This window comes from Bos indicus x Bos taurus, chromosome 18, assembly GCF_003369695.1.
Source record: "Bos indicus x Bos taurus breed Angus x Brahman F1 hybrid chromosome 18, Bos_hybrid_MaternalHap_v2.0, whole genome shotgun sequence".
NCBI classification, from domain to species: domain Eukaryota; kingdom Metazoa; phylum Chordata; class Mammalia; order Artiodactyla; family Bovidae; genus Bos; species Bos indicus x Bos taurus.
In genome coordinates this window covers 57,210,296-57,238,266 of record NC_040093.1, presented here as the reverse complement: position 1 = coordinate 57,238,266, position 27,971 = coordinate 57,210,296, and the positions used below count along the sequence as shown (strand labels likewise).

The 27,971-nt window shown below is 43.1% G+C and overlaps 1 protein-coding gene and 1 long non-coding RNA gene across 2 annotated transcripts in view; one reads left to right on the top strand and one right to left on the bottom strand.

Annotated features, from left to right (window-relative positions):
* Positions 1 to 26: 26 nt before the first annotated feature.
* On the bottom strand, positions 27 to 27,944 carry LOC113875492. Its single transcript, XR_003506256.1, has 6 exons — positions 26,758 to 27,944; positions 19,627 to 19,860; positions 14,461 to 14,543; positions 13,621 to 13,848; positions 1,086 to 1,214; positions 27 to 66 (listed from the first exon to the last, which is right to left on the bottom strand). It is a non-coding gene; the product is annotated as an uncharacterized LOC113875492 (long non-coding RNA).
* The window catches only part of HSD17B2 (hydroxysteroid 17-beta dehydrogenase 2), a 90,014-nt gene continuing 87,812 nt past the window's right edge, over positions 25,770 to 27,971 (top strand). The window contains exon 1 of the mRNA XM_027513938.1: positions 25,770 to 26,301. Within this exon, the coding sequence (XP_027369739.1) occupies positions 26,034 to 26,301 (268 nt within the window). The 5' untranslated portion in view covers positions 25,770 to 26,033. The remainder of the gene's footprint in view (positions 26,302 to 27,971) is intronic.

Below are 27,971 nucleotides of genomic sequence, written 5' to 3'. Positions count from 1 at the left end.
CATCTCCTGCATTGGCAGGCGAATCTTTACCACTGAGCCACCAGGGAGGCGCAGTAGAGAATAGCTCTAGCAAATATAAATGAAAAAAATGTCAACTTTTAGAATCTCAAAAAGAGTTCAATAATTTATGCATGTATGATAAGAAGTGCTAGCTTCTATAATAGATAAATCCTGATATCTCAGTGGTTTAATGCAATAAAAGTTTCTTTTTCATTCTCATCATAGTTCAGTTAGTCTGCAGGGGAGAGTGGCTCTCCTGCACACAATCACCAGGGCCCCAGCCTTGTTTCATTGGTTATGTTTTTTCATTTGTATTCAACATGTGTCCGCCAACGTCACTGTAGAAAGGGAAGCAAGACCTTGGCTTTCCCTAGCACCCCTGTTTAAAGTAGGTCCCCTGCAACCCTTGAAATTCTCCAATCATTTCAAAGCACTTAGCTTATCTGAAATTATCTTGTACAGTACTATCATGAATGCTCTGTGAGGCCAGAGACCTGCTTTATCGAACTAGTATATCTCTACTGCTTGTTAGAGTATCTGGCATAGAGAGAATTTGAAAAGAACTGCTGAATGAATGAGCAAGTGAGTGAATGTCCCAACTCTGGTTGTCTGTTCAAAACCAGATTTGTGGATGCGACCTTCTTTTGACCCTGGTTGGGTCAGAAATCACCTCTAATGTAGTAGAGGTGGCAAGGGGGTATAAGCTATGGGGATACAGCTATGGCAAGTGGGTTAAGAGCAACTATTAATAGCCCATCACTAAAATCCAGGGCAGTTTCTAGAAGAGGAAAATCATTGTGAGCCTGGAAGTTACCCTCTACCTTGTTACCCCAAGGTGTGAAGGCAGCCACATCAACATCACTGGGAGCTTATTCAAAATGCAGATCTTGGATTCCACTCCAAACACAAGAATCTGCAAAGCTCTTGTGAAATTTGGAAGTCCCCAGGGAATTCCTATGACCAATAAAGACTGAGAGACGCTGCCCTAAAAGGTTTTTATCACTAAGACTCTCCGATGTGGGTAAGAGATTCCTAACAGTAGTCTCTTGCTACACCTGGAACCCAGGTAAGATTTAGTGACTTACCCAAGGTCACAGAACTAGTAATTGGCAGAGCTGGGGTTAAAAGGCAAGGCTTCAGGCTCCAAATCCCACTCCACTCCATGCTTATTCCACCATGCTGCTCTATCTCCTGGATAAACCTATTTCCTTCCACTAATGAGAAAGATTCAAAAGGGAGAAATAAATGGGAAAAAAATAGAGTTACATTTAAATGCTGGTTAATGGTTTCAAGAATTGATTTGTTTTAGAAAAGGAAACAGGCATTTATTGCTTACAGTGCATTCAATACACCGTTTTCCCCATTACATATTAAAGAACTCTCCAAGTAACAAAATGGATATTTATATTTCATTTACTCAGCAATTAGGCATCTTAACATTCTTTTATAAGCATTTGTAGCACTTATTCAGAATTACCAATATCCTATCTGGGTCAATGGTTTTTCTTTTCCCTTCTTGGATTAAGTTGTTTACATAGCACTGATTAAAACTACATGTTATTTTGAGTATCTTGGCCAAGGGCTTTCTGCTCAGGGCTCAAGCATTTGAAGCTTTCTTATTAGAACACAAAAGACCCCCAGAGATAGTGAAGCTTGCCTTTGCCACTTTTGTTCTTTACTGTTTCCAAAGATTGAAGAATGTAGATACCAACCATGTTAATCAGCTTGCAAATCATAGAAATCTATCCTAGCATGGGTAAATCAAAGGAATAAATGATTGGCTGCTGTAGCTTGAAGCTCAAAAGTTGGATCTAGCTTCAGAGTCTTAAACATCATCAGAGTTCCATCTCCCCGTCTCTCAGCTCCCCTTGCTCCCGTTTGACCAGTTCTCTTCCTGTGGCTTATTTAACTTACATGCAGAGTACATCATGCGAAATGCCAGGCTGGATGAGTCACAAGTTAGAATCAAGATTGCCAGGAGAAATATCAGCAACCTCATATAGGCAGATGATACCACCCTTATGGCAAATTGAAGAGGAACTAAAGAGCCTCTTGATGAAAGTGAAAGAGGAGAGTGAGAAAGCTGGCTTAAAACTCAACGTTTAAAAATTAAGATCATGGCATCTGATCCCATCACTTCATGGAAAATAGAAGGGGAAAAAGTGGAAGTGGTGACAGATTTTCTTTTCTTGGGCTCCAAAATCACTGTGGACAATGATGGCAACCATGAAATTAAAAGACACTTGCTCCTTGGAAGGAAAACTATGACAAACCTAGACAGCGTGTTAAAAAGCAGAGACATCACTTTGCTGACAAAGGTCTGGATAGTCAAAGCTATGGTTTTTCCAGTAGTCATGTACGGATGTGAGAGTTGGACCATAAAGAAGGCTGAGCACCACAGAATTGATCCTTTTGAACTGTGGTGTTGGAGAAGACTCTTGAGAGCCCCTTGGACTATAGGGGGATCAAACCAGTCAACCCTAAAGGAAATCAGTCCTGAATATTCATTGGAAGGACTGATGCTGAAGGTGAAGCTCTAATATTTTGGTCACTTGATGTGAAGAACTGAGTCATTGAAAAAGACCCCGATGCTGGGAAAGATTGAAGGAAGGAGGAGAAGAGGATAATAGAAGATGAGATGGTTGGATGGTATCACCAAATTGATGGACATGAGTTTGAGCAAGCTCTGGGAGTTGGTGATGGACAGGGAAGCCTCGTGTGCTGCAGTCAATGGGGTTGCAAAGAGTCAGATGTGACTTAACGACTGAACAACAATAAGAACTATGAATGAGATGCCCAACCTGTGCAAACCAGCATTGTCGACTTGCTCCTTAGGGCCACAGAAAAAGGATCATTATGGCAATACGAACTCAGAAAGACAGATGCATCTTCCCTCCCCTCCAGAAGGACAGGCTCTAATAGTTGCAGCTCATGGGTCCTGGAGCGCGTGGGCTTCAGTAGTTACGGAGCTTGGGCTCAGTTGTTCCTGGTGTGTGGAATCTTCCTGGACTAGGAATGAAACCTGTGTCCCCTACTTTGGGAGGCAGATTCTTATCCATTGCACCACCAGAGAAGTCCTAGACCTGCTTCTTTTGAATTCCCTTTAGGAAATAAAGCACAAACCCCATCAATATTTCCTTATTCTATGTGGGGAGTCCTCTTAGGAGCGGGTGACATACCTCAGAATAGACTTTGCTAGGAATTCCGGTGATTGGATTGTGGGAGAACCACCATGTTCTAGCTTGAGTTTCTGCAGAAGCAGATCTTGAGGCAAGGATTCAAGTGCAAGTCATTCGTTTGGAAAGTGATCCCAGGAACTACCAGTAGGCATTTTGAGGGGTGTGGTGGTGATAAAATATAGTAACAGTTGCATACTTCTGTGAATATTGAAAACCACTGATTCATGTACTTTAAATGGGTGAGTTGTATAATCTGTGAATTATATCTCAATAAAACTGTTACTCAACTACAATAAATGCCATTTCGTCATTTCAACATGGAGTGAAAGAGGACCAGATGTCCTTTCACCCTGGACATGCCCACAAAAATGTGCCATGGGTGGCAAAATCAATACAGGTTTAGGAGCCACTGCCTTAGAAAAATAAAAATGATTCTCTTTCTCCACCATCTCTATAGTTTTTCCCGGGGTTGCTCCTCTCCCTGCCCTCTTTCTCAGGGCAAAGAAAAAAGTACAAACCTGGAGGGAAAGAGGTTTGAATAATAAGTGGTTTTCAATTAGCTGCATTGAAAACTGAGAGTTGACTTGTATTAATTTTCATGATCAAATTACTTCATTTTGTCTCTCTTCTAACTGCGAGGGTAATTTTATGCCAGGATTATTTCAGTCATTCTAATTATGCTTGCATCAATATTTAGTGGGTGTTTACCTAACCCACAGCACACCCAAATGTTCTCTTCCCTCAGAGACCGTGGTAGCACGATGTAATATGAATAGGTGGTGCACAGGACCGAGATTAAGTTCCTTTTATTTCTCCATCTTTGTTTGTAAGGAACATTCAGGTGGCGTTTCTTGAAAAGCAACGTATATGCTATTCAGATGCATCTATAAAACCATAGGCAAGTGTTGTGAATGCTGTGAGTTCATTACATGATATTAAATGCAATTCTCACAAAGATGTTTCATTAGAGATTCAGTTATATAAGACAAATCAAAATTTACCATTTGTTTAGATTTTTCTTTTTGTAAAGAAGCTTCGCATTCTTGTTGTCATGCATTTGAATTACCCTGTCACAGACAGAATTGCTTACCCTAAAATTTTCATACAGAATCCCTTCTCCTTAACACTCTGTATTTATGTTCTTCTCTGTCTTCTCACTCCCCTTCATCCTTTCCTCTCCATTTTCTTTCTTCAGAAACTGCATTTTCTTCCCACCTCCTAACTGAGTTAAAACCTAAGACTGAATCTTGTCTTTTTTTTCTTTCATGCCTACATCCTTCACTTAAAAGAACACTTCATTTCTCTTGGTTTCAGTTCTGAACCCTGAGCTGACGTTTCCCAAATATACATGAACAGGCACTGGGATGTATTTATGGGAATGGTCCATTTATCTTAACCTGATATCCAGAAGTGAATCCCTCATCTCCAGCAACACCTGACATTGGCCGGACCATTTTCATACTTCATTTTTTCCCCTTCATTTTCATTTCAGTTTAATTTTGCCTTGCAGAGTCTCCTGGCCTCATTCTCTCTATTTCTTCTATGTTCACTGTTTTCCTGATGGCTTCCTAACCAGAGGAGCACTCCAGCGGTCAGCAAGCTAACCTTGGTGGTCTGCAATATCTGATCATCTCCATTCTGAAGCTGCCTGCCTTCTTCCTTCCTTCTCTCCCAGGATCCAAAGACACCTGGCCCCTGCATCACTCCCCTAAGTCCTGTGAAACGAGACGAAGCTGAGAGAGAGCCTTCCGTAAGAGAGAAGGACATGAAATGGAGCAATACAGGGGAGGATGTTGGGGACCAAAGGCACGATGTGGACCACAGGGTGTTGAGAATCTGGAAGGTTCAGAGAATATACCAGGAGAAAGGCTTCCTGCCTATCCCTGAGATCGCCCTGTGGAATGACCTGCCATTCATTCTTTCAGAAGCATCTTATTTAACTAAGTGTTCTCAGAATTGGGTAAATCAAAAGAGTGTTCATTTCAACACAAATGCAATCTTGTGAACACAGTCTTATCATGTGTCTTAACTATCTCTTAAAACAACTCTGTAAGTGAAGATTTACCTCATTTAACTTATGGAAAATATTCAACGTATCACAAGCATTCCACATTATGAAATCAATCAGGCAGATCAAAGTATTTGAATTCTTTCTGAGTTATATGCCCCAAATTACATTTAATGATCATCTGTTAGGGAAAAAATGAGTTTGTATTTCAGTTTGAATAAACATAACAACATTCTCATGACAACTGTTTAATTTTTGGTAGAGAGAAAGAGTAGACAGATTGTAGCCCTTGTTGTTGCCATGAGTTTGTTACTTAGGCTTTCATGAGAAAATTTGCAGCATATTGAGGGGGAGGGAGGTGGGAGCAGGGTCACTGAGCAGGAGACTTTGAAGAAGGAATTATAGAAGGAGAGTGAAATAAGCAAATGGACAAGAGTATTCCTGGCAGAGGGAAGAGCCAAAGTGAGGCTTCAAGGCAAGGTCCAGCCTGTGTGTTTGAAGAGTTGGCAAGGGGGCCCTTGTGACTAGAATGGAATGAATAAGGGAACAGAAGTCAGAGATCAAAAACAACAAGAGCCGGGTAATCTAGCCTGGAGCCATCTAGAGATTCTGGTTTTTACCCAAGTTTTCAGCAGATGAGTGATGTGATAGCACTAAGGTTATGAAAGGGTTTCTGCAGTGCTTGGTTGAGAACAGACTATAGGGAGACAAGGGTGGGACCAGACATCCAGGAAGGAGGTGATGGTCACTTGGACCAGGTGAGTAGAAGCATAGTTGTCAGGTAGTGGGTAAATTTTAAAGGCATATCCCACAAGATTGTTGATGGATGGGCTGTGGGTTGAGTCAGGAAGCATCACTACGAACAAAGCTAATGGAGATGATGGAATTCCAGTTGAGCTCTTTCAAATCCTAAAAGAAGATGCTGTGAAAGTGCTTCACTCAACATGCCAGCAAATTTGGAAAACTCAGTAGTGACCACAGGACTGGAAAAGGTCAGTTTTCGTTCCAATCCCAAAGAAGGCAATGCCAAAGAATGCTCAAACTACCACACAATTGCACTCATCTCACACGCTAGTAAAGTAATGCTTAAAATTCTCCAAGCCAGGCTTCAGCAATATGTGAACCATGAACTTCCAGATGTTCAAGCTGGATTTAGAAAAGGCAGAGGAACCAGAGATCAAATTGCCAACATCCGCTGGACCATTGAAAAAGCAAGAGAGTTCCAGAAAAACATCTATTTCTGCTTTATTGACTATGCCAAAGCCTTTGACTGTGTGGATCACAACAGACTATGGAAAATTCTTAAAGATTTGGGAATACCAGACTACGTTACCTGCCTCTTGAGAAACCTGTATGCAGGCCAAGAAGCAACAGTTAGAACTGGACATGGAACAACAGACTGGTTCCAAATCAGGAAAGGAGTATGTCAAGGCTAAATATTGTCACTCTGCTTATTTAACTTATATGCAGAGTACATCATAAAAAATGCTGGGCTGGATGAAGCACAAGCTGGAATCAAGATTTCTGGGAGAAATATCCATAACCTCAGATACGCAAATGACACCACCCTTATGGCAGAAAGTGAAGAAGAACTAAAGAGCCTCTTGATGAAAGTAGAAGAGGAGAGTGAAAAAGTGGCTTAAAATAACATTCAGAAATCTAAGATCATGGCATCTGGTCCCATCACTTCATGGGAAATAGATAGAGAAACAGTGGAAACAGTGTCAGACTTTATTTTGGGGGGCTCCAAAATCACTGCAGATGGTGATTGCAGCCATGAAATTAAAAGACGCTTGCTCCTTGGAAGAAAAGTTATGACCAACCTAGATAGCATATTGAAAAGCAGAGACATTACTTTGCCAACAAAAGTCCATCTAGTCAAAACCATGGTTTTTCCAGTAGTCATGTATGGATGTGAGAGTTGAACTATAAGGAAAGCTGAGCGCTGAAGAATTGATGCTTTTGAACTATGGTGTTGGAGAAGACTCTTGAGAGTCCCTTGGACTGCAGGAAGATCCAACCAGTCAATCCTAAAGGAAATCAGTCCTGAGTATTCATTGGAAGGACTGATGCTGAAGCTGAAACTCCAATACTTTGTCCACCTGATGCAAAGAACTGACTCATTGGAAAAGACCCTGATGCTGTGAAAGATCGAAGGCTGGAGGAGAAGGGGACGACAGATGATGAGATGGTTGGATGGCATCACTGACTCAATGGACATGAGTTTGAGCAAACTCCGGGAGTCGGTGATGGACAGGAAGCCTGGCATGCTGCAGTCCATGGGGTCGCAAAGAGTCGGACACAACTGAGCGACTGAACTGACTGAGTCAGAGATCAGAGTGAAGGGAAGTCCAGCGCTGTGCCACTGGAAGGGTGGCCTTGCCCTCACTGAGATGGGGAAGGATGTGGTTAAGCAAGTTTGGGACATGTAAATTGGGGCATTAGAGTGAGCTGTGAGCAGAGAGTTCTGCAGGATGGAAGGAGGAGGAGTGCGAGTCCATGGGACAGGAAGGGAAGGAGGAAGAGGAGGGGGTTACACAGAGTGCGAGAAGCTCAAAGGAGCATCCATGAGGTCGGTGACACTCACTGAGGTGATGGTGGGAGGACGCCTAGGCCCCTGTTAGTAGGTACAGTTCCCTCTACCGTTGCACACACTTAGGTGATTGTGTTAGTTTCCTGGGTCTTCCATAATAAATGACCAGAAACTAGGTGGCTGTGTTGTTGTTCAGTCACTCAGTCATGTGTGACCCTTTGTGACCCCATGAATTGCAGCACGCCAGGCTTTCCCATCCTTCACTATCTCCCAGAGTTTGCTCAGATTCATGTCCATTGAGTTGATGATGCCGTCCAACCTTCTTTATGGTCCAACTCTCACATCCACACATGACTACCTGAAAAACCACAGCTTTGACTGTTTGGCAAAGTGATGTCTCTGCTTTTTAGTACACTGTCTAGGTTGGTCATAGCTTTTCTTCCAAGGAGCAACCATCTTTTAATTTCATGGCTGAAGTCACTGTCCACAGTTTTTTGGGAGCCCAACAAAATAAAGTCTGTCACTGTTTCTATTTTTTCCCGTCTATTTGCTATGAAGTGATGGGATCAGATGCCATGATCTTAGTTTTTTTAACATTGAGTTTTAAGCCAGCTTTTTCACTCTCTATTGCTTCAGTTGGTGGCTTAAACAAGAGACATTTGTTCTCTTACAGTTCAGAAGACTAGAAGCCCTAATTCAAGGTATGGGCAGAGCTGTGCTCCCTCTGAAGGCTCTAGGGGAGGAACTTCGTTGTCTCTCCCAGCTTCTGGTGGCTCCAGGTATTCCCTGGCTGTGGCACCATAACTCCAGTTTCTGCCTCCATCTTCCCAGGGTATTCAACCCATCTCCCTCGGTCTCTGTTCTGTGTCTTACACAGATGCCTGTCATGGGAATTAGGGGTTGTCTTAATCCCGAATGATCTTATCTAGAGATCCTTATGTTAATTACATATGCAAAGACCCCCTCCCCTCCAATAATGTCACCTTCACGGGTTCGTGGATTTAGGACCTGAACATATGCTAATGATTCACTCCACTACAGTGGTAGAATTTTTCCTCCATCCTGTCCATCTCTCCTACCTGAACTCCAAAGCCACTGAAGGTAGAAGGAAGTTCAATACAGTTGACTTTACTGCTTTCAGTTTTGTTTTGCAAATAGAAAAGAGAGGTTGGGTTTCACATTGAATTCAAAATGATAGAGAGAAGCAATGACTTAGAAGAAGCAGAAGGAACAGTGAGAAGGTAGGTCCTTAGGATCTTGGAGAAATCTTGGTGAGGCTTTGACTTCCCCAGGCTGTGGGACTGGGAATTTGAGACAGTCTTATCTGGATCCCAAAGTTTAAGAAGTTCCAACTGATATCTGGATGATAAGGGCATGAAATATGATCACATTATATATTTTACTTTGTGATCTGCTCTCTCTGTGCTCAAAAATATTGCAAACCTTTCCTCAAGACATTAAATATTCTCCAACAACACAATTTTAATGGCTGTATAGCAGTCCATCAAATGAAAGTGCCGTAATTTATATAACATATCCTTTATGGTAAGCCATTTAGAATGTTTCTGCATTTAACACATGATAAATAACACTGAAATGAACAACTTTCTCTGTAAATTATTGTGCACCTCTTTGATTATTTTCAAATGGTCTCATTTTAAATAACCATGAACACTTCTGCGATAACAATGTCTGCTCATTGTTTTCTTTATGAACTAAAACTTTTCCTTCAGGCAAAAAAAAAGGAAAAGAAGTTCCTGGAACATCTGGCTTATGGTATAATTTACTTGTGGCATTCAGCTGTGCTCTCAAATTTTGAAATGTCTTCCTTCTAACAGATTCATCCGAGATTTAATCTCCCTTCTGGAGATACAGATGTCAGTGTGTCTCCTGTGAACCTTCAGCCTTGGAGCCATGACCATAGGAAAGAGCCCACACCAAGTGGTGCATTGGTTGCCTGTGGCTCCTATTTTTCAATTTGTAAATTCCAAGAAGGGACAGGAAGTGAAAAAAATCTATTGCAAGAGTTTTTGCTGACGTCAAAAAGATTTTTGTATAATGGCTGCCATAAAAGTCTCTAATATGCCAGGTCATTTACACATAGATTATAACCAATATGAGGTACAAATTATTATCCCACTATTGATGAGCACCACCGTTCGAAGGCATCAGATTCTTCAGAGTCTCTTGGATTGCAAGGAGATCCAACCAGTCAATCCTAAAGGAAATCAACTGTGAATAGTCACTGGAAGGACTGATGCTAAAGCTAAAACTCCAATACTTTGGCCACCTGATGTGAAGAGCCAACTCATTGGAAAAGACCCTGATGCTGGGAAAGACTGAAGGTGGGAGGAGAAGGGGATGACAGAGGAGGAGATGGTCGGATGGCATCACCAACTCAATGGACATGAGTTTGAGCAAACTCTGGGAGTTGGTGATGGACAGGGAGGCCTGGTGTGCTGAAGTCCATGGGGTCGCAAAGAGTCGGACAGGACTGAGCAAATGAACAATTGGTGAGCAGCCTGTGGCTCAGACAAGACAGGGCAGTTCATGCAATCAAGGAAGTAACAGAGCTGGATTTATACACAAGGTTTGTCTTACTCAGATCCACCATGTGGTGTGTTAGCGGGACTGTCACATTTTTGAATTTTGAACGCTGGTAAAATTTCAGATCAAAATCTGGGGAGACACGTTGGTTTGCCAACTTTTAATTTTGCCAAGGAAATCAAAACAGAAACAACGACCAAGGGGCTTCTCTGGTGGTCCAGTGGCTAAGACTCCATGCTCCCAGGGCAGGGGGCCCAGCTTCAATCCCTGGTCAGAGAACTAGATCCCACATACAGCAACTAAGAGTTTGTATGCTGCAACTAAGACCCAGCACAGCCAAAAATACAAAAGCTTTTTTAAAAGAAAGGAAATTAAATATATTAAAAAAAAAAAAACAACCAAACTGTGATATCCTATCACCACTGTTTCATACACAAATAGATATTTTAATGACAAAAAGAGAGGAAGGGTATACTCTCCACTGATAATCCTTTAAGTGAAATATTCAGTCTTAAGAGAGTTCAGTACATTGTCCGTGTTGATGATCATCATCTCGTCATGGATCAGAGAAAAGCAGTTGCTATCTCTAGGCCATGCTCAAGAGTTACTTCGAGAGGCCTGTTGCATCGCTGCTTGATGGGGGTGTTTCTCTGGCCTGGCTGACCAACACCCAAGGGGATGCATGGCCTCTCTTCTGCTGTGGGAGAGTGAAAGTGAAAATGCCGTCGCTCAGTCGTGTCCGACTCTTTTTGACCCCATGGACTGTAGCCTACCACCCTCCTCTGTCCATGGGATTTTCCAAGCAAGAGGACTAGCGTGGGTTGCCATTTCCTTCTCCAGAGGATCTTCCTGACCCAGGAATTGAACTCAGGTCTCCCACATTGTAGGCAGATGCTTTACCGTCTGAGCCACCAGGGAAGTCTGCTTGTGGGAAGGAGCTGGGAAAACATTCAGCCTGGTGAGACTGGGGCTTTCATGTCATTATCCCCTCTATTCAGGGTAGAATTCTCACACTCCAGTTCTTTCTAAGAGCGAGGAAGGGAAGTGGAGGCAGGAGATGGAGACTAATATCAAGACATTTAAGGGTAGATTAAGAAGAGAGAGGAGTATTTGGAAACAGAAAAATTTTGGAGTTGATTCCTTAATGTATTCATCAGAAGTGGAGCTATGTAGATGGAGAACCCTTGTCAGTCTCCAAGTAGATAAATCCAAATGTATTTATGGATCTTTCAAGATGGATCTTTCAAGCTGTCTCTTTACTAATATTATTGTTCTGATATACAATGTATGGGAGGAAAGGACAATGGATTCATGAATACACCTTATTCCTTTACTCACACTGAGTCCCTCAAGGACAATGAGAGGTCTGTATTTCCAATTATTGGTGCTGAATGGACACTTAGTAAATAATCGATGAACCACGAAATAGACAAACACCAATTATTACATCAACCTGTTAGTATTTGACTTTAGTACCTCACTCCACCCCATACACCCTCATTGCTTCACTCTTCAATTTACAGTCATACATGGTTCCTAAAGGCAAAGTTGGCTGTAGTCTCCATGGATAGAAATGTCGTCAAAAAGGTACAGAAAATGAAGGTCAGGATGATCTTCTTACTCAGGAATAAGGTTGAGATTCCTGAAGTCAACCATTGAAGTTAGCCATTGTTGAATGAGCACTTTGGACCTGACAGTGTATGAAACACTTAACCTGTACATGACATTGTACAGGAGGTGGTGACCAAAACCATCTCAGAGAAAAGGAAATGCAGGAAGGTAAAACGGTTGTCTAAGGAGGCTTTACACATAGCTGAGAAAAGAAGAGAAGCAAAAGGCGAAGAAGAAAGGGGAAGATATACCCAACTGAATGCAGAGTTCCAGAGAATAGCAAGGAGAGATAAGAAAGCCTTCTTAAAGCACTGAGCTCATACAATCCCCCTAAGAACACAACGAAGGAGATATTATTAATATTATCTCCAGTGTACAGTCTGCAGAGCTCAAGGAGATGCTTAGCAGCTGGGCTTGAGAGTTGTAATGGAACAAGGATGGAACTCACACCAGCTCTCCCCACACACAAAGCAGGCACACATACATACACTTACACACACACAGAGACACGCTCACCCCCACACGTACACATATACACTCCCACAGATACCCACACACCCATATACATACACAGAGTCATATATATTCACACCTACATACATATACACATATGCACATACACATATATACACCCATACACACACACACACAGCAAGAACCCTGGTCATATACCAAATTCTGACGCTCACTGTATGTGTGTGTGTGCGTGTGTGTGTGTGTGCTCAGTTGTTCAGTCATGTCTGACTCTTTGCGACCCCATGGACTATGTAGCCCACCAGGCTCCTCTGTTCATGGAACTTTCCAGGCAAGAAGACTGGAGTGGATTGCCATTTCCTCCTCCAGGGGGTCTTCCCTAGGAGATCTTCCCTATCCAGGGATCAAACCCAGGTCTCTTGCATTTCCTGCAGTAGCAGGCAGATTCTTTACCAACTGTACCACCTGGGAAGCCCCCCTTATCTGTATGATTCTAGCAAAAAATGTTATCCACTCCTTGGGTTCCTCACAGCAAGTTTAGATTAAATTAATGATCATTTGGTCACAGGTCCAGGAGCCCTCGGGTCCTGCCTTGGGGCTGCTTCAGGGGTGATAGAAAAGCCCAGCAGGAAGGTTGCCCGTGCCTCACCTGGGCTTCAACCAGGACAGCTAAACTTGCCTTCGTTTCACTGGTTGCTGTTCCACTCAATTATTTTATTAGCACAAAAGTACCGGAAGCAAGCAGAGTCGAGCACTGGGGAGAGGACCAGCCTGAGAAAATGCTGCAGACCAGGGAGAAGGCAATGGCACCCCACTCCAGTACTCTTGCCTGGAAAATCCCATGGATGGAGGAGCCTGGTAGGCTGCAGTCCGTTGGGTCGCTAAGAGCCGGACACGACTCAGCGACTTCACTTTTCACTTTCCACTTTCATGCTTGGAGAAGGAAATGGCAATCCACTCCAGTGTTCTTGCCTGGAGAATCCCATGGACGGAGAAGCCTGGTAGGCTGCAGTCCATGGGGTCGCACAGAGTCGGACACGACTGAAGCGACGCAGCAGCAGCAGCAGCAGTAGCAGGCAGGGCCAAGGGCTTTCACAGAGTAGGGGTGGAAGCCGCTGATGCTCTGTGGGCCTTGCGCCGCCTCCTAGTGGCCGCCTCCCACCCTGCAGCGTACAGCGGAGGTCTGTCCTCGGAGGGAGCCTTGCCTTCCTGGTGCTACAGGCCACTGTGGGCCAGGGTGTTGAACAGTGCAGCCTGTCCCGACTCACCTTTCTGCTGACCACAATCGGGGCCGTCTTCCCGTCATGTGAAGGGGAGGCTCCGAGCTCCCATGCAGTAGCCTGAAGGGAATCTCTGGGGTCCAAGGGAACCCAATTGCCTATAGGAGCCAGACCTCCCTGAACCTACTGGTGGCAAGAAATGCTTTATGAGAAATGGAACTCCTCCCAAATCCTCAGGGATAATGTTGAGTTCTGATGACGCATTAGGACTCCAGCCTTAAGAGAGAGAAAGAAGGTCTCAGAGGCCAGACTTGGAAATATCCGAGTTATATATCTGTGTGAACATAAAGCCCAAATTACCATCAAGTGGCAGAGGAATATTGAAATCTTTTTCTAACTGAGATTACAAACCTACTTGGCAGGAGGAGAACTACCTCGTGATCTGCTTAAACTTACTTATGTAACTTAGAGGGGAAGTGTGTATCTGGCCTTTCCATTTTTTGATGCTTGTTGTTTATTGCCCCTTGCTGTGGTCAGTACTAAGAGTCAAGAAGGGGATGGGCCCCCAAACAAGAACAGAGATAAATACATTGGGATTGCGTGGTCCAGTGGTTAAGGATCCACCTTCCAATGCAGGGGACGAGGTTCAATCCCTGGTTGAGGAACTAAGATCCCATATGCTGTGGAGCAAGTAAACCCACGGTCCTCAACTAGAAAATCCCAAGTGCCACAACTACTGAGCCTGGAAACTGCAATGAAGACCTGGTACAGCCAAAATTTTTAACAATTGGGATGCTGTTTCCTACCCACAGAACCCATAACTTATTCCCTACGTCTCTTAAGCGTGAAATTCTATTGTCTCAAGAGCAAGACCTTTCCCATTCTTACCCTTCACCTTTTGGTTCCCAAGTGGCAATTCACCACTGCCAGTTGGTGACAACTTTTTCATTTTTTTTGGGGGGGGGTGACACCTGAAAGAGGAGGACAAGATAGAAAGTTTCTTAAAAAGTTAAAATCGATCAGTATGAGACCACATTTTATTCTGAGACTATGCCCATCTTTTCAGGGTTAAAATATCTTTTCTCATGTAGACTGTTGGTAGTTGATTTCCTAATGCATTTTCACTTGGCAAAACTAACTATTGGTGACTCCATGGGTATCTCTTGCATCTTAAAAAATAGTTTACTGGTCTATGAAGCAAAAAATTTGGAAACTATTGATTTAGGCAATTTTATGATTAAGTTGCAGTCCAATTATTTAGTTATAGTTCCAGGAAAATTATCAGCCAGAATCACAGTGAAGATTTTCTAAGAAAGTTACATAGCAGCCTAGAGACTAAAAATATAAAGTGCTACTAAACCTAAAGATAGGAAGCCTTCCTCTACGAAGCTAAGACCCAGATTTGGGTTTTACCTGCAAGCAAGCTTGATGCAGTGGGCATGTTGTTGCTGTTGTTCAATTGTTAAGTCGTGCCTGACTCTTTCCGACCCCATGGACTGTCCATGGGACTCTCCAGGCAAGAATACTGGAGTGGGTAGCCATTCCCTCCTCCAGGGGATCTTCCCGACTGAAGGATTAAACCTGGGTCTCCTGCACCGCAAGCGGCTTCTTTACCATCTGAGCCACCAGATCACTTACGTGTGAATATAAAATATGACACACATGAACCTATCTATGAAACAGAAAGCCACCAGATCACTTACGTGTGAATATAAAACATGACACACATGACCCTATCTATGAAACAAAAACAATCTCATAGACATAGCGAACAGACTTGTGGTTGCCAAGGCGGAGGGGTGAAGGAAGGATGGAGTGGGAAGCCAAGGTTTGCAGATGGAAGCTGTTCTAGATAGATTGGATAAACAACAGGGTCCTCCTGTATAGCACAGAGAACTATATTCAATATTCCATGATAAACCATAATAGAAAATAATATAAAAAGAATATATATGTATAACTGAATCACTGTGCTGTATAGCAGAAATTAATACAACACTGTAAATCAACTATAGTTCAATTAAAAAATAATGATCTGACTTATATACATCATGAAATGATCATCACAGTAAGTTTAGTGGATATCCATCATCTTGTATAGATCAAAATTAAAGAAATAGAAAAAAAATTTTTTTATGTGTGATGAAAACTCTTAGGACTTACTCCCTTAACAATCTTCACATATAACGTACTGCTGCTGCTGCTGCTGCTAAGTCGCTTCAGTTGTGTCTGACTCTGTGCGACCCCATAGACGGCAGCCCACCAGACTCCCCCGTCCCTGGGATTCTCCAGGCAAGAACACGGAGTGGGTTGCCATTGCCTTCTCCAGTGCATGAAAGTGAAAGTGAAGTTGCTCAGTCGTGTCCGACTCTTCGCGACCCCATGGACTGTAGCCTACCAGGCTTCTCCGCCCATGAGATTTTCCAGGCAAGAGTACTGGAGTGGGTTGCCATTGCCTTCTCCTAGTACTAATTTATCTTATAACTGAGAGTTTTTACCTTTTGACTGCCTTCCTTCAGTCTGTCCTTCCCAGCCCCACCCATTTCTTGTAACCACAAATCTGATCTCTTCTTCTATAAGTTTCTTTGTCTTTCAAGCAGAATTGACCCACAACGTTATGTTAGCTCCTGTTACAAAACTTCTTGATTTGGTATTTCTATACATTTCAAAAGGATCACCACCATAAGTCTAGTTACAATATGTCATCACACAAAGAATCACATAGTTATTGACTCAAACTGTACCTTTCATACCTGTGACTCATTTATTTTGCAACTAAAAGTTTGCACTTAATCTCCCCCACCTATTTCTTTCCTCCCCTCCCACACCTCCCCTCTGGCAAATGCCTATTTTTTCTGTATGTCTGTGACTCTGTCTGTTTTGTTAGGTGTATTCATTTGTTTGGGTCTTTATTTATTTATTTTTACATTCCACATATACGTGAAATCATACAGTATCTGTCTTTCTCTGCTGTTTCAGTGAGCATAGTACTACCTAGGTCCATCCATGTTGATGCAAATAGGAAGGTTTTGTTCTTTTTTTTATAGCCGAGTCGTATTCCATTGCGTTTATGTGTGTTTGCATTTGTGTGTGGGTGTGTGTATATATGTGAGCTTATGTATATCATCTTCTTTATCCACTAATTTATGGGCACTTGCATTGATTCCATATCTTGCTGCTGCTGCTGCTGCGTCGCTTCAGTTGTGTCCGACTCTGTGCGACTGCATAGATTTGGCGATTGTAAATAATTATGCAATGAACATTGCTGTCTATGTGTATGCTCAGTCACTCAGTCTTGTCCAACTCTTTGTGATCCTATGGGCTGCAGCCTGCCAGCCTCCTCTGTTCATGGGATTTTCCTGGGAAGAATCCTGGAGTAGGCTGCCATTTCCTTCTCCAAAGGATCTTCCTGACCCAAGGATCAAACCTGCATCTCCTGGGTCTCCTGCATTGCAGGCAGATTCTTTACCACTGAGCCACTGGGGAAGCTATGTATATATATTTATAACTGTTAAATCTTCTTCTTGGATCGATCCCTTAATTATTATGCAATGGCTTTTTTTTTTGGTCTCTTGTAGTTTTGTTTTAGAGTTATTTTGTCTGATATAAATATTGCTACTCCAGCTTTCTTTTCATTTCCATTTACATGAAATATCTTTTTCCATTCCCTCATTTTCAGTTTGTATGTGTCTTTGGATTTGAAGTGAGTCTCTTACAGGCAGCACATATCTGGCTCTTGTTTTTGTATCCGTTCAGCCATTCTATGTCTTTTAATTGAAGTATTTAGTTCATTTACATTTAAAATAATTGTTGATAGGTATGTACTTATTGCCATTTTGTTGTTTCAGGGTTGTTTTTGTAGTTCTTTTTTGTTCCTTTCTTCTTCAGTTCTCTTCCCTTGTTACTTGATGACTATTTTTAGTATTATATTTGGAGTCCTTTCTTTTCTCTGTGTGCGTATGTATCATAAAATTTTGGTTTGTGGTTATTGTGAGGTATGTATGTATGTGTATATATAGGTATGCAAACACACATATGTATATATATATATTTTTTTTTTAAGTTGCTGATCTCCTAAGTTTAAATACATTTCAACAACCTTGCCTTTTTACCACTTCCCCCACATGTTTACTGTTTCTGACATAGTATATCACATCTTTTTGTTTTGTGTATTAATTAATTACTCTGAGAAATGCTTCAGGGTTCTGAAAGCCCTGCACTCCTAGTTTTTGTTTTTTCTAAAAAGGGAAAGAAAATGCCTTCTGAAAACCACAGACCAGAGCAGGGAATTAGATCCTCATCATGGGTCTTATTAAAAAATGGTTTGGGCAATCTTAGAGGAGGAATCCACAGTTCCCAGGAATTAACATGGTTGACCAGTAAATAAATATGTCAGATTAAAAGTACTCTGCTGATTGGTGGAATGAATAAACATGTTGACTTTGGATTTCAGCAAAGGATTTGACAAGGTCACTTTTGATATCACTGTTGGCAAGATAAAGACATGTCAGATGATTAATATCAACCTGAGAAAATGATTTCCAGTGGCACATCTCTCATAGCTATGTTGTAATTAGCTATTTAATGGTCTGTTTCCCTGACTAGACTTTAAACTCTATGAGAGCGTGAATGAAGTGATTTCCCCCCCACCCACCACTGTTGTATTCCCAGTACTTAGAACAGCATCCAGCACATAGTATGAACTCTATAAATATGTGATGAATGAATTAATGTTTTATTAAATGTCTTACTTTAACACTTAGATAAAGCTATAGAAGATACATGTAGACATGTTCCCCATGACATGTTGCTGGGAGGCTAGCACAGTGGACCTGTTTTTAACAGGATTTCTACTTTTATATAAATAACATATCATACAAGGACAGGGAGAGGTGAGTCTTACCAGATGGTATAAAAAGAGAATGAGGAACTTTGCTTTCAGTAACAGCAGACAAGGTAATTAGGATCAGCACTTTTGCTGAGAACTTATCCAATAGACCTAGATAAAACAGAAAACGTATCTCCCCAAAGGCATTAAAAAATGCTGAAAGAAAACAACTGCCAACAAGAAACTCTATACCCAGTGAAAATATTCTTCAAAAAATGAAGACATTTTTAGAAAAACAAAAATTGAGAGATTTCCTCACTGGCCCCCACACTAAAGGAAATACCAAAGAAAAAATACCAAAGAAAAATTAAGCGTGAAGATAGGAGAAAGAATGAGAAATCACAAAAGGTAACACATTTGTGGGAAAATTAGCTGAACATTTGACTTATAAGACAAATATAGTAGTATCATAGGTGATTTGACATATCTAGGTAATTAAAATTAATGACAACATTAGCATTCAAGTCAGGAAGGGTGGAATGGTGTTACGGTGCTCAAACGTCCTTCATTGTGTAGATAGGGATCCAAAATACCAAGTCATGTTGACTTTGATAAGTGTCATAAGCACATATTAAAAGAATCATAAAAAGTGTGTAACCATCGAGGACTTTGGTCCGGTGGCTAAGACTTCATGCTCCCAACGCAGGAGGCATGAGTTCAGTCTCTGGTCAGTGAACTAGACCCCACATGCCACAGCTAAGGCTTGCATGCTGCCTCGAGTTGGATGATGCAACTAAGACCTGGTATGGCCAAAGAAAGAAATCTAGTTTTTGGAAGTATGTAACTGTGAATGTAATGGGGCAGGGGAGGGTGGAAGATGGGCTGAAAAATAATTAATTCAAAAGAGGTCAAAAAGTAGAAGAAAAGTAATATAGAATAGAAGGGACCAGTAGAAAGTGAACAGTAAAATACTGGGTTTAAACTAACTATATCAACACTCACATTTAACAAAATGAATTAAACTGTTTGGTTAAGAGACAAAGATCATTATGGAGTTCTGTACTCCCACCCATTCTTCCCTGTATCTTCCATTACCGTGGGGTGTCTGTTACAGCTAATGAGCCAATACTGATACATTATTATTGACTAAAGTCTATACTTTTTACCTGATGTCCTTATCCTTTTTCTGTTCCAGGACCCCATCCGAGATCCCACGTTACACTTACTTGTCATGTCTCCTTAGGCTCCTCTAGGCTGTGACTGTTCCTTAGCAGTTTCTTGTTTTTGATGACTTTGATGGCTTTGAAGAGTGTTGGCCAGGTATTTTGCAGAATGTTCGGCAAGGATGAGTGTGCCCTTTTCATTACGTGACTTATCCCCGGTCAGTTGATCTCAATCACCTGGCTGAGATGGAGTTCGTTCACGTTTCTCCGTGGCAGGCTCCTGTCTCAGTTTCCAGGCTGTGCATTGTGGAAGGGAGTCACTATGTGCAGCCCACACCTCATGGTGTGAGTTCTGTTCCACCTCCTTGAGTGGACATGACTGAAGCGACTTAGCAGCAGCAGCAATCATTTATCTGTATCAGCATGGACTCATGGATATTTACTTACATTTATAATTTGGACACCAAAATAATTTTAAAATGACAAAAAGCTGCAAAAATTGGAATTTTACTTGATAGCAAACACAATGGGAGTAAGCCATAGTACACTACTGTCAAAAGAGCAAATGAGTCTTTGGACATATAACTAAAGATATCACTTCAGGGACAGGGGAGGTGATCATCTTGCTCTATTCTGTGCTGTTTGCACTGTACTAAAAATATGGTGACCTCTTCTGGGCCTAACCTTTCAGAGGAGAAGTAAGTACTTAAGTTCCATTCTAGGAAAGGCCAGGCTGCTAAGGATCCTTGAAACCCTATACAATAAATTTAGATCTGATCTATTTGAAATGAATGATTTCAACATTTTCACCCCACCATAGTTCAGTGGCAGAAAAAAAGACTCCATCCAGCACCACCATCAGCTTGTCTTCCCACCCCCCCAAAATGTGAACTAGAGAACAGATATATAATATTTGCACAATTACAGCTCAACACTTAAAATGTTAGTTATCATCCAAAACCTTGAAACAGGACAACCCTTGTGCTACTCCAAGACCACCCTGATGTCCATGGGATGACCCATTATGACGGCATCGCCATCTCCATATCTTGACATTTGGGTCATAGTGACATCAACACAAGGTCATTCTCTACTGGATAAATTACGTTGTCATCATGCTGTTACATTATTATAACAACATTTCTTCAGTTATTGAAGAAATAACAACATGATTTTTTTAAATGTTTCAACTCTTGAAGTTATGGCTGCTTCAGGCACTAAGTACCAGACAGATTATATTCTGCTATACATAAGGGGCAATTGAGAGAACTGAGGACCATCCACTTGGAGACATTACTGCTGCTGCTGCGTCGCTTCAGTCGTGTCCGATTCTGTGGGACCCCATAGACGGCAGCCCACCAGGCTCCCGCATCCCTGAGATTCTCCAGGCAAGAACACTGGAGTGGGTTGCCATTTCCTTCTCCAATGCATGAAAATGAAAAGTGAAAATGAAGTCACTCAGTCGTGTCCGACTCTTCGTGACCCCATGGACTGCAGCCTACCAGGCTCCTCGGTCCATGGGATTTTCCAGGCAAGAGTACTGGAGTGGGGTGCCATTGCCTTCTCCAGGAGACATTACAGTAGTCTTCAAATATCTGAATGAAATAGGGACTACTAAGTTGGCTTGTGTGATACTAAGTGAAAAAGGACCGACAAGTGACATGATACAATTCAGTCTAGAGGAGATCTTTCTAATGCTCTGAATGTTCTGAACTGGAGAGGCAGCTACAGAGGCTTTTGGTGCCTGTTATGAGAAGCATAGTGGCAGTAGACAAGATGACCACTTGGTGGGGATGTTACAGAGAGAATCCATGTTTTACTCCTTCAAATTTCCCTTTTAAACTCAAGAGCCATCGATTCTAAGAAAATATACATTCCAGATTCTCAGCATTGCCCCCCTTCCCTGGGTTGAGAAATGGGATAAGATATCTTGTCTTCAGAGTGTTAGTCCCTCGGTTGTGTCCAGCTCTTTGTGACTGCATGGACTGTAGCCCGCCAGATTCCTCTGTCCATGGGATTTTCCAGGCAAGGATACTGGAATGGGTTGCCATCTTCCCAACTCAGGGATCGAACCCAGGTATTCCGCATTGCAGGCAGATTCTTTACTGTCTGGGCCAGAAGGCACCTTCAAAAAGGGAGCTCCGCTGGCAGAAGGAAGCAACACATTGGCTCATTGACACCATTAACAGGAATAACTTGATCCAATTGGCACCATCCCCCTGGAAAGCTAAGCACAAGTTTGCCAGAAATGGGACATTGGTCAAGCGAAAATGGTCTTGAGGAAAGCTCTGAGATAGAATAATGGGGATGAACAGGAGACCCAGTTCAGCTCAGTCAGATGGAAGAAGTCCTCATTCAGAGGTAGAGCAGCCCCTCAGATGGACTAGGGCCCTGGAATCCTCAATCTGAATGAGGACATCCAAAGATCAGGTGGGATTGAACTAGTTTTCAACCGGGAATTCTGCAGTCCCATGTCTGTTCTCCCAATGGTAAAAACCTTCCGTTTCCACCACCATCTACCCTGCTTCAGAGGAGGGGACTGAGTCTCAGGAAGGGCAGGTAATTGCCCAATGCCTCACAGCTAGTAAGTTGGCAGAGTCACGGTTCAAACTCAGTCCTGTGAGTCTTTAAAGCTCATGTTTTCTTTGAAATAATGCCATTTGCAGCAACATGGATGTTACTAGAGATTACCGTACTAATTGAAGTAAGTCGGAAGGAGAAAGACAAATATCATAGGATACTACTTATATGTGAATCTGAAATACGACACTAATGAACCCATCTATGAAACAGGAAACAGACTTACGGACAAGGAGAGCAGACCTGTGGTGGCCAAGAGGGAGAGTGTTAGGGGAGGGATGCAGTGGGATGGTGGAGTTAGCCAGTATAAGGGTGTCCCTGGTGGCTCAGATGGCAAGGAATCTGCCTGCAATGCAGGAGACGTGGGTTTGATCCCTGGTTCGGGAAGATCCCCTGGAGTCGGGAATGGCTACGCACGCCATATTCTTGCCTGGAGCATTCCATGGACAGAGGAGCCTGGTGGGCTACAGTCCATGGAGTTGCAAAGAGTCAGATACCACTGAGCAACTCACATTTTCACTTTCACTTTCTATGATCTATAGGATGGATAAACCACAAGGTCCTACTGTAGAGCACAGAGGACTATATTCTATAACCTATGATAAGCCATAATGGAAAATAAAATTAAAATAAGAATGTGTATAGGACTTCCCTGGTGGTCCAGTGGTTAAGACTCTGCCTGCCAGTGCCGGGGACACGGGTTGGATCCCTGGTCTAGGATGATCCCACGTGGCACATAGCAACTAAGCCTGCCTGCTGCAACTACTGAGCTGATGCACGTACAGCCCATGCTCTGCAGCAAGAGAGGCCGCTGCAATGAGAAGCCTGTGCACCACAGCGAAGAGGAGCCTCCACTTCTGCAGCTAGAGAAAGCCCTCGCCCAGCCACGAAGACCCAACACAGCCAAAATGATAATAATAATAAACAATTAAAAATAATATAAAAAAGTATGTGTCTATATGTGTAACTGGATCACTTTGCTGTGTAGCAGAAAGTAACACAACATTGTACATCAACATTCAACAAAAATAAAAAAATAAATCTTGTATTCTTAATATAGCATACCCCCTTCCCTCACATCACAGCATCTTTTGCTTTCTCCTTGGGGGCCCCAGCATCGAGCAGCTTGGAAGCTACGTGGGCCGCCACCAGAGAAGATTTGCTCTGTCTCTGGTGGGTGTGCGCTGTCAGAAAACCCGCATGGGGGTCAGGTCCCAGCCCCATGGGCCAGAAAAAGTGCAGAGGGCCCTGGCCAAGAGCCGCATCCTCACCTAGAATCCGTCTGACATCAGAGTTAGCTTGACTGAATCCTCCTGGCTGAGGAGGCCACAAGGACCATGAGGTACCCGCTCTGGGGATGGCTTTGTGGACAGCTGACAGGAAGAAATGGGGTGTGTGGAGTGAGGGTGATCTCGGGGCTCACCAAGCAAGATTTCACATCCTTATCCCTCAGCTCCCTGACCTGAAGCCGACAACTTCTGATGTCCTTGTGGCTGGGAGAGCAGACAAGAAGGGCCATTGCCCCAAGTGAGACCCCCATAAGGGCTTTGTTGTCACCCCTCACGGTTCCACAGCACAATAAGTTTCACACCCAGTCTTCCCTTTTTTGTTTTAAGATTTTTTGATGTAGACCATTTTTTAAAAAGTCTCTATTGGATTTGTTACAATAGTGCTTCTGTTTTATATTTTGGCCGCGAGGCACATGGGATCTTACCTCCCTGACCAAGGATCGAACCTGCATCTGCTGCATTGGAAGATGACGGTCCAGAAGGTGATTAACCACTGGACCACCAGGGAAGTCCAAGAACTATCCCTCCTTGGGTCTTGAGATAGCACCAAGCCCAGGTGGCTTGGCCTTATCTCCCTTTACAGCTGAGCTGGCTGAGCCCAGTGGTTCATCTCAGGCTCATCTGAGGCCAGAAAATAGCTTCGCCGACTCCTATCCAAAGCTCTACCTACCTGATGGGCTGCTACGTACACTTCCTCCAAAGTCTTGCCTCCGCCCCATCATTCATCACTGGAGTCCTCTCACCTGACCTTGGGCTTCCCTGATGGCTCAGTGGTAGAGAATCCACCAGCCAACGCAGGAGACGTGGCTTCAATCCCTGGGTTGGGAAGATCCCCTGGAGGAGGAAATGGCAACCCATTCCAGTACTCTTGCCCGGAGAATCCCATGCACAGAGGAGCCTGGCTGGCTACAGTCCATGGGGTCACAGAAGAGTCGGACACGACTTAGCAACTGAACAGCAATAACACAATCCCCCACCTCCTCCCCACCCTCAGCACGTGCTAACTGCAGCCAGGGTTTGTGAGAAATCCACACGCCACTAGGTGCTCTGTTTTCCTCCTCTGGTTCTTTCTCTCCTGTTGAAAAAATGCAAATTACCAGCACTGATGAGGCTCCTTCTGTGCCAGGCAGGATGTGCTTAGCACTTCACCTTAGTGTTTTTATGATTTTACAGCTGAGGAGATGAGGGTTTAGGGAAAAAGAATCACCCACCCAAGACAACCTAGCTATTAAGCTGCAGAGCTGAGATTGGATTTGAATAGAGCCAATCCGACCTCAGACTGAGGACTTTTCTTGTTTCTCCAGAGATGCCAACAGCTTGATCAGAATTCTGGGTCCCTCCCAGACAGGTGCCCAGAGCAGGCGAGGCTGTAAACCCAAGTAGGGTGGTGACCTCTTGGGGCTGTCAGCATTAATGCTCCCGAGTGCTGCCTTTTGAGAAAATTGAGTCATGGCTGTGGGTCTTGACCCACTATTCTTAAGTAGCTAATCCTCTTCCAGCCTCAATTTTCCACACTGTAAAATGTGCATAGTAACATCCACCTTGAACTATTTCATGCTTCAGATGAGGCTAAAATAGAGAAGAGCTAGTACATAATATACGAATTGTCTTTAATTTTTTTCTCCTAGCACAGTAGAGTGGTTAGAGCATAAAACTCTGAAATAAGACTGCTCGTTTCCACTTCTGTGTGATCTTGGGCAAGTTGCTTAAGCTCTGTGTGCCTCAGTGTCCTCACCCATAAAATCACTACAGTGATAGAAGTTATTTCATGGAGATACTGTGTTCAGAGTGACTGTGCATATTGACTGTCGAGCGCTAGTGCCTGGAGCAGAGTTTGGCAGAAAATAGGGTCTCAGCTGAACATGGCTCCTGGCACAAATAGGTATCTATCGGCCATTACTCATATTTTTATTATAGCGTTATCTCTCCCTGGCTTGGCTTTCCTCCGGTGAGACCAGAGCACTTCTCATTTGCTGAGACTCTCTTCCTCTACTTCTGTGTTCTCTTTTCCATCCAACCCTTCAGCCTGGCTCCAGTGGGAGATGGCAGGAATGCTGCAGATGTGGACGAAATCAGTGATCTGTTTCCCTTCCAGAGTGGTTGCTTGGATTTACATACACACACACACACACACACACACACACACCCCTGGGTCAGAAAAGAACCTTGACCCACACACCACAGGCACTGAAAGATCTCCTCCAAGCTAGAGGTTTCGTCATTTACTGTTAATACAGTTTGAATTCTGTCAATTATTACCTAACTAGTTATCTCTCCAGAGGTGATTAAAAAAAAAATGATGTGTGTGTTTGTTGTGGGTGAGTACACATCTGTGTCATGTGTGCAGTGGGCGTGGGGGGTTGTAATCAAATAGTCAGTGCTCTAGTATTTATATTAAACTGCAGATTGATTTAAATTACCCACCAGGAAATATGTGGCTTATATGAGTATGCTTAATTCATACTCATTCAAAGTGAGCTGGGGCTGTTTTCTCCCCCTCCCTTCTTGCTTCCCCGTCCATATAACCCAGGCTGCCTCCAGACTGCCTTTGCCCACTTGACTCACTGGCCGTAAGCACGGAAAGGTGCAGAGTCACCAAGAATGGGCACTTTCTTCTCTGAGCCTGGGTGGCTCTTCCTGACTGTCACCGCAGTGCTGGGAGGAACAATTCTTTGCAAACTCAAGACTAGCCCAGGGCAGGTGGGGAGAAAGGTGGTCTGCCTGGCGGGCCTCTGGGGAGGCGCTTGCCTGATCAGCCTGTCCCTCTTCTGGGGCTTGGTCCTCTTCTCCCTGTCGTATTTCGTCATGTATACTTACTTTTCTGGCCAAGAGTTGTTACCTGTGGATCAAAAGGCGGTGCTGATAACAGGTAAGTGGACAGCCCTGCTCAGGGCCGGAACTGGCCCTTGCTTTGCCTTAGCAGGACTTTTTTTCAGATTAGGTTTAAAAAGAAAATATTTGGCATGGAGTAAATGCAAGCACATCCCCAGTGTCTTTCACTACAGCGATTTGATCTGCTTTCTTTAGAAGGTGCCTTTGATGAGGATGGTGGTACGAGGGACTTGGAAGGGAACATCTATCTAAGTCATGATTTTGTTAATTTCCCAGGATATGTACAAATAAGGCAAGGCGGTTCATTTCATCATAGCCAGGAAAGCCCTATAGGTTTTTTTTTTTTTTTAAAGCTAAAACCAAATTTCGTTCTGAGATTAATGTTTAGCTGTGTTTTAGACTTGGCTTCTTATTCCTGAGATGCACAAAAAAGATCTCAAATTGAGGTTATCCTTGTACTTTGCTTCATTATTTAAATATCAAAGAGACTCACCCGGGCTGGAAAACGTCGCGGTTTTCCCCAACTGCTGTCAGGAACCTTGTGTCTCATCCGAACCTTTGCCTTCAGATCTCTCTTGGGACTGCTAATGTTTCTTAATTGGATCAATTTGGCAAGGTGTCCAGAAGGCGGCTGGCTGCCTGTTGGCCGAGGTGCTAGCTGTTTTTCCTTTTCCTGTGTTGCTTTTCCCCCTGCTGCAAGTGTGAGGCCAAACCAAATTCCTAGGTGCTGTAAAACTGGTTTGTTTGGTTGTGAAGTTTGAGCTTGGATAGGACTTTAATTAGGGTTACCTAGTGTTATCCTCACCCAGAAAGTCCAGCCACGGTGAGGACGGCAGCTGCAGAACCATTTGCTGGGAGGGAGGTCATTACCCCACTCTCCACCCCTAGGTTGTGACCCACGGGAGTGAAGTGAAGGCAAACAGGCAGTATGAACGGAACCAAATCAGGCGATTTCCCAAGTCACCGAGAAAGGGACTAGAAAGCGACTTGTCTATCTTGCTCTTGACTTTTAACTCGTTCATGAAATTCTCTGTTAAAATGAGATGCAAGTAGGCACTTGCTGGAGTTCTGAAGTGCTGCAGAAAACAAGCTTCTGCAGTGAAAAAGAAAAATCACCAAAACAGTTCAAGGGTAGAAAATTCAGTTGATCCATGGGATGTTTATCTACGCTAATGTCTGGTGTTACCTGGAGTCACGCATCTGGAGGACTTGGCTGGGTTTTCCACTGTTTCACTCAAATGTTATAGGGCTGGCTGGGTGAAAAGCTGTAAGAACAGTATAAATTTTTCTGTTCAGTCTGTAGTAGCAAGTCCCCACAGTCTTCAGAGTAATTCCAGTTCCAATTTATTTTTTGTACTTTTCCACTTGCATGAAAGAAGACAGAACAATGAAGCATGTTAGAAAAAAATAATCATGATGCTGTTGTTGACACTAATGGCCATGATTTCTCGGAGGTCCAAATATTCCTGGGAAATGGATTTCAAGAAGCAGCACTTCTAAGACTAATAGATAAGAATACTAAAGCTTAGGATAAACAGAAGCAAACTTCAAGGTAACCGAGAAAGCAGGAATTGTCTCTTGCTTGTTTGTCTTGTCAGTGTTCTTTATCCTATGCTTTTGAAGACAGAGGCATGCAGAAACGTACCAAATACACACCCAGCTCAGCTCACATCAGCCATTGAAATGTCCTGACTTGTGTTCAGTGGC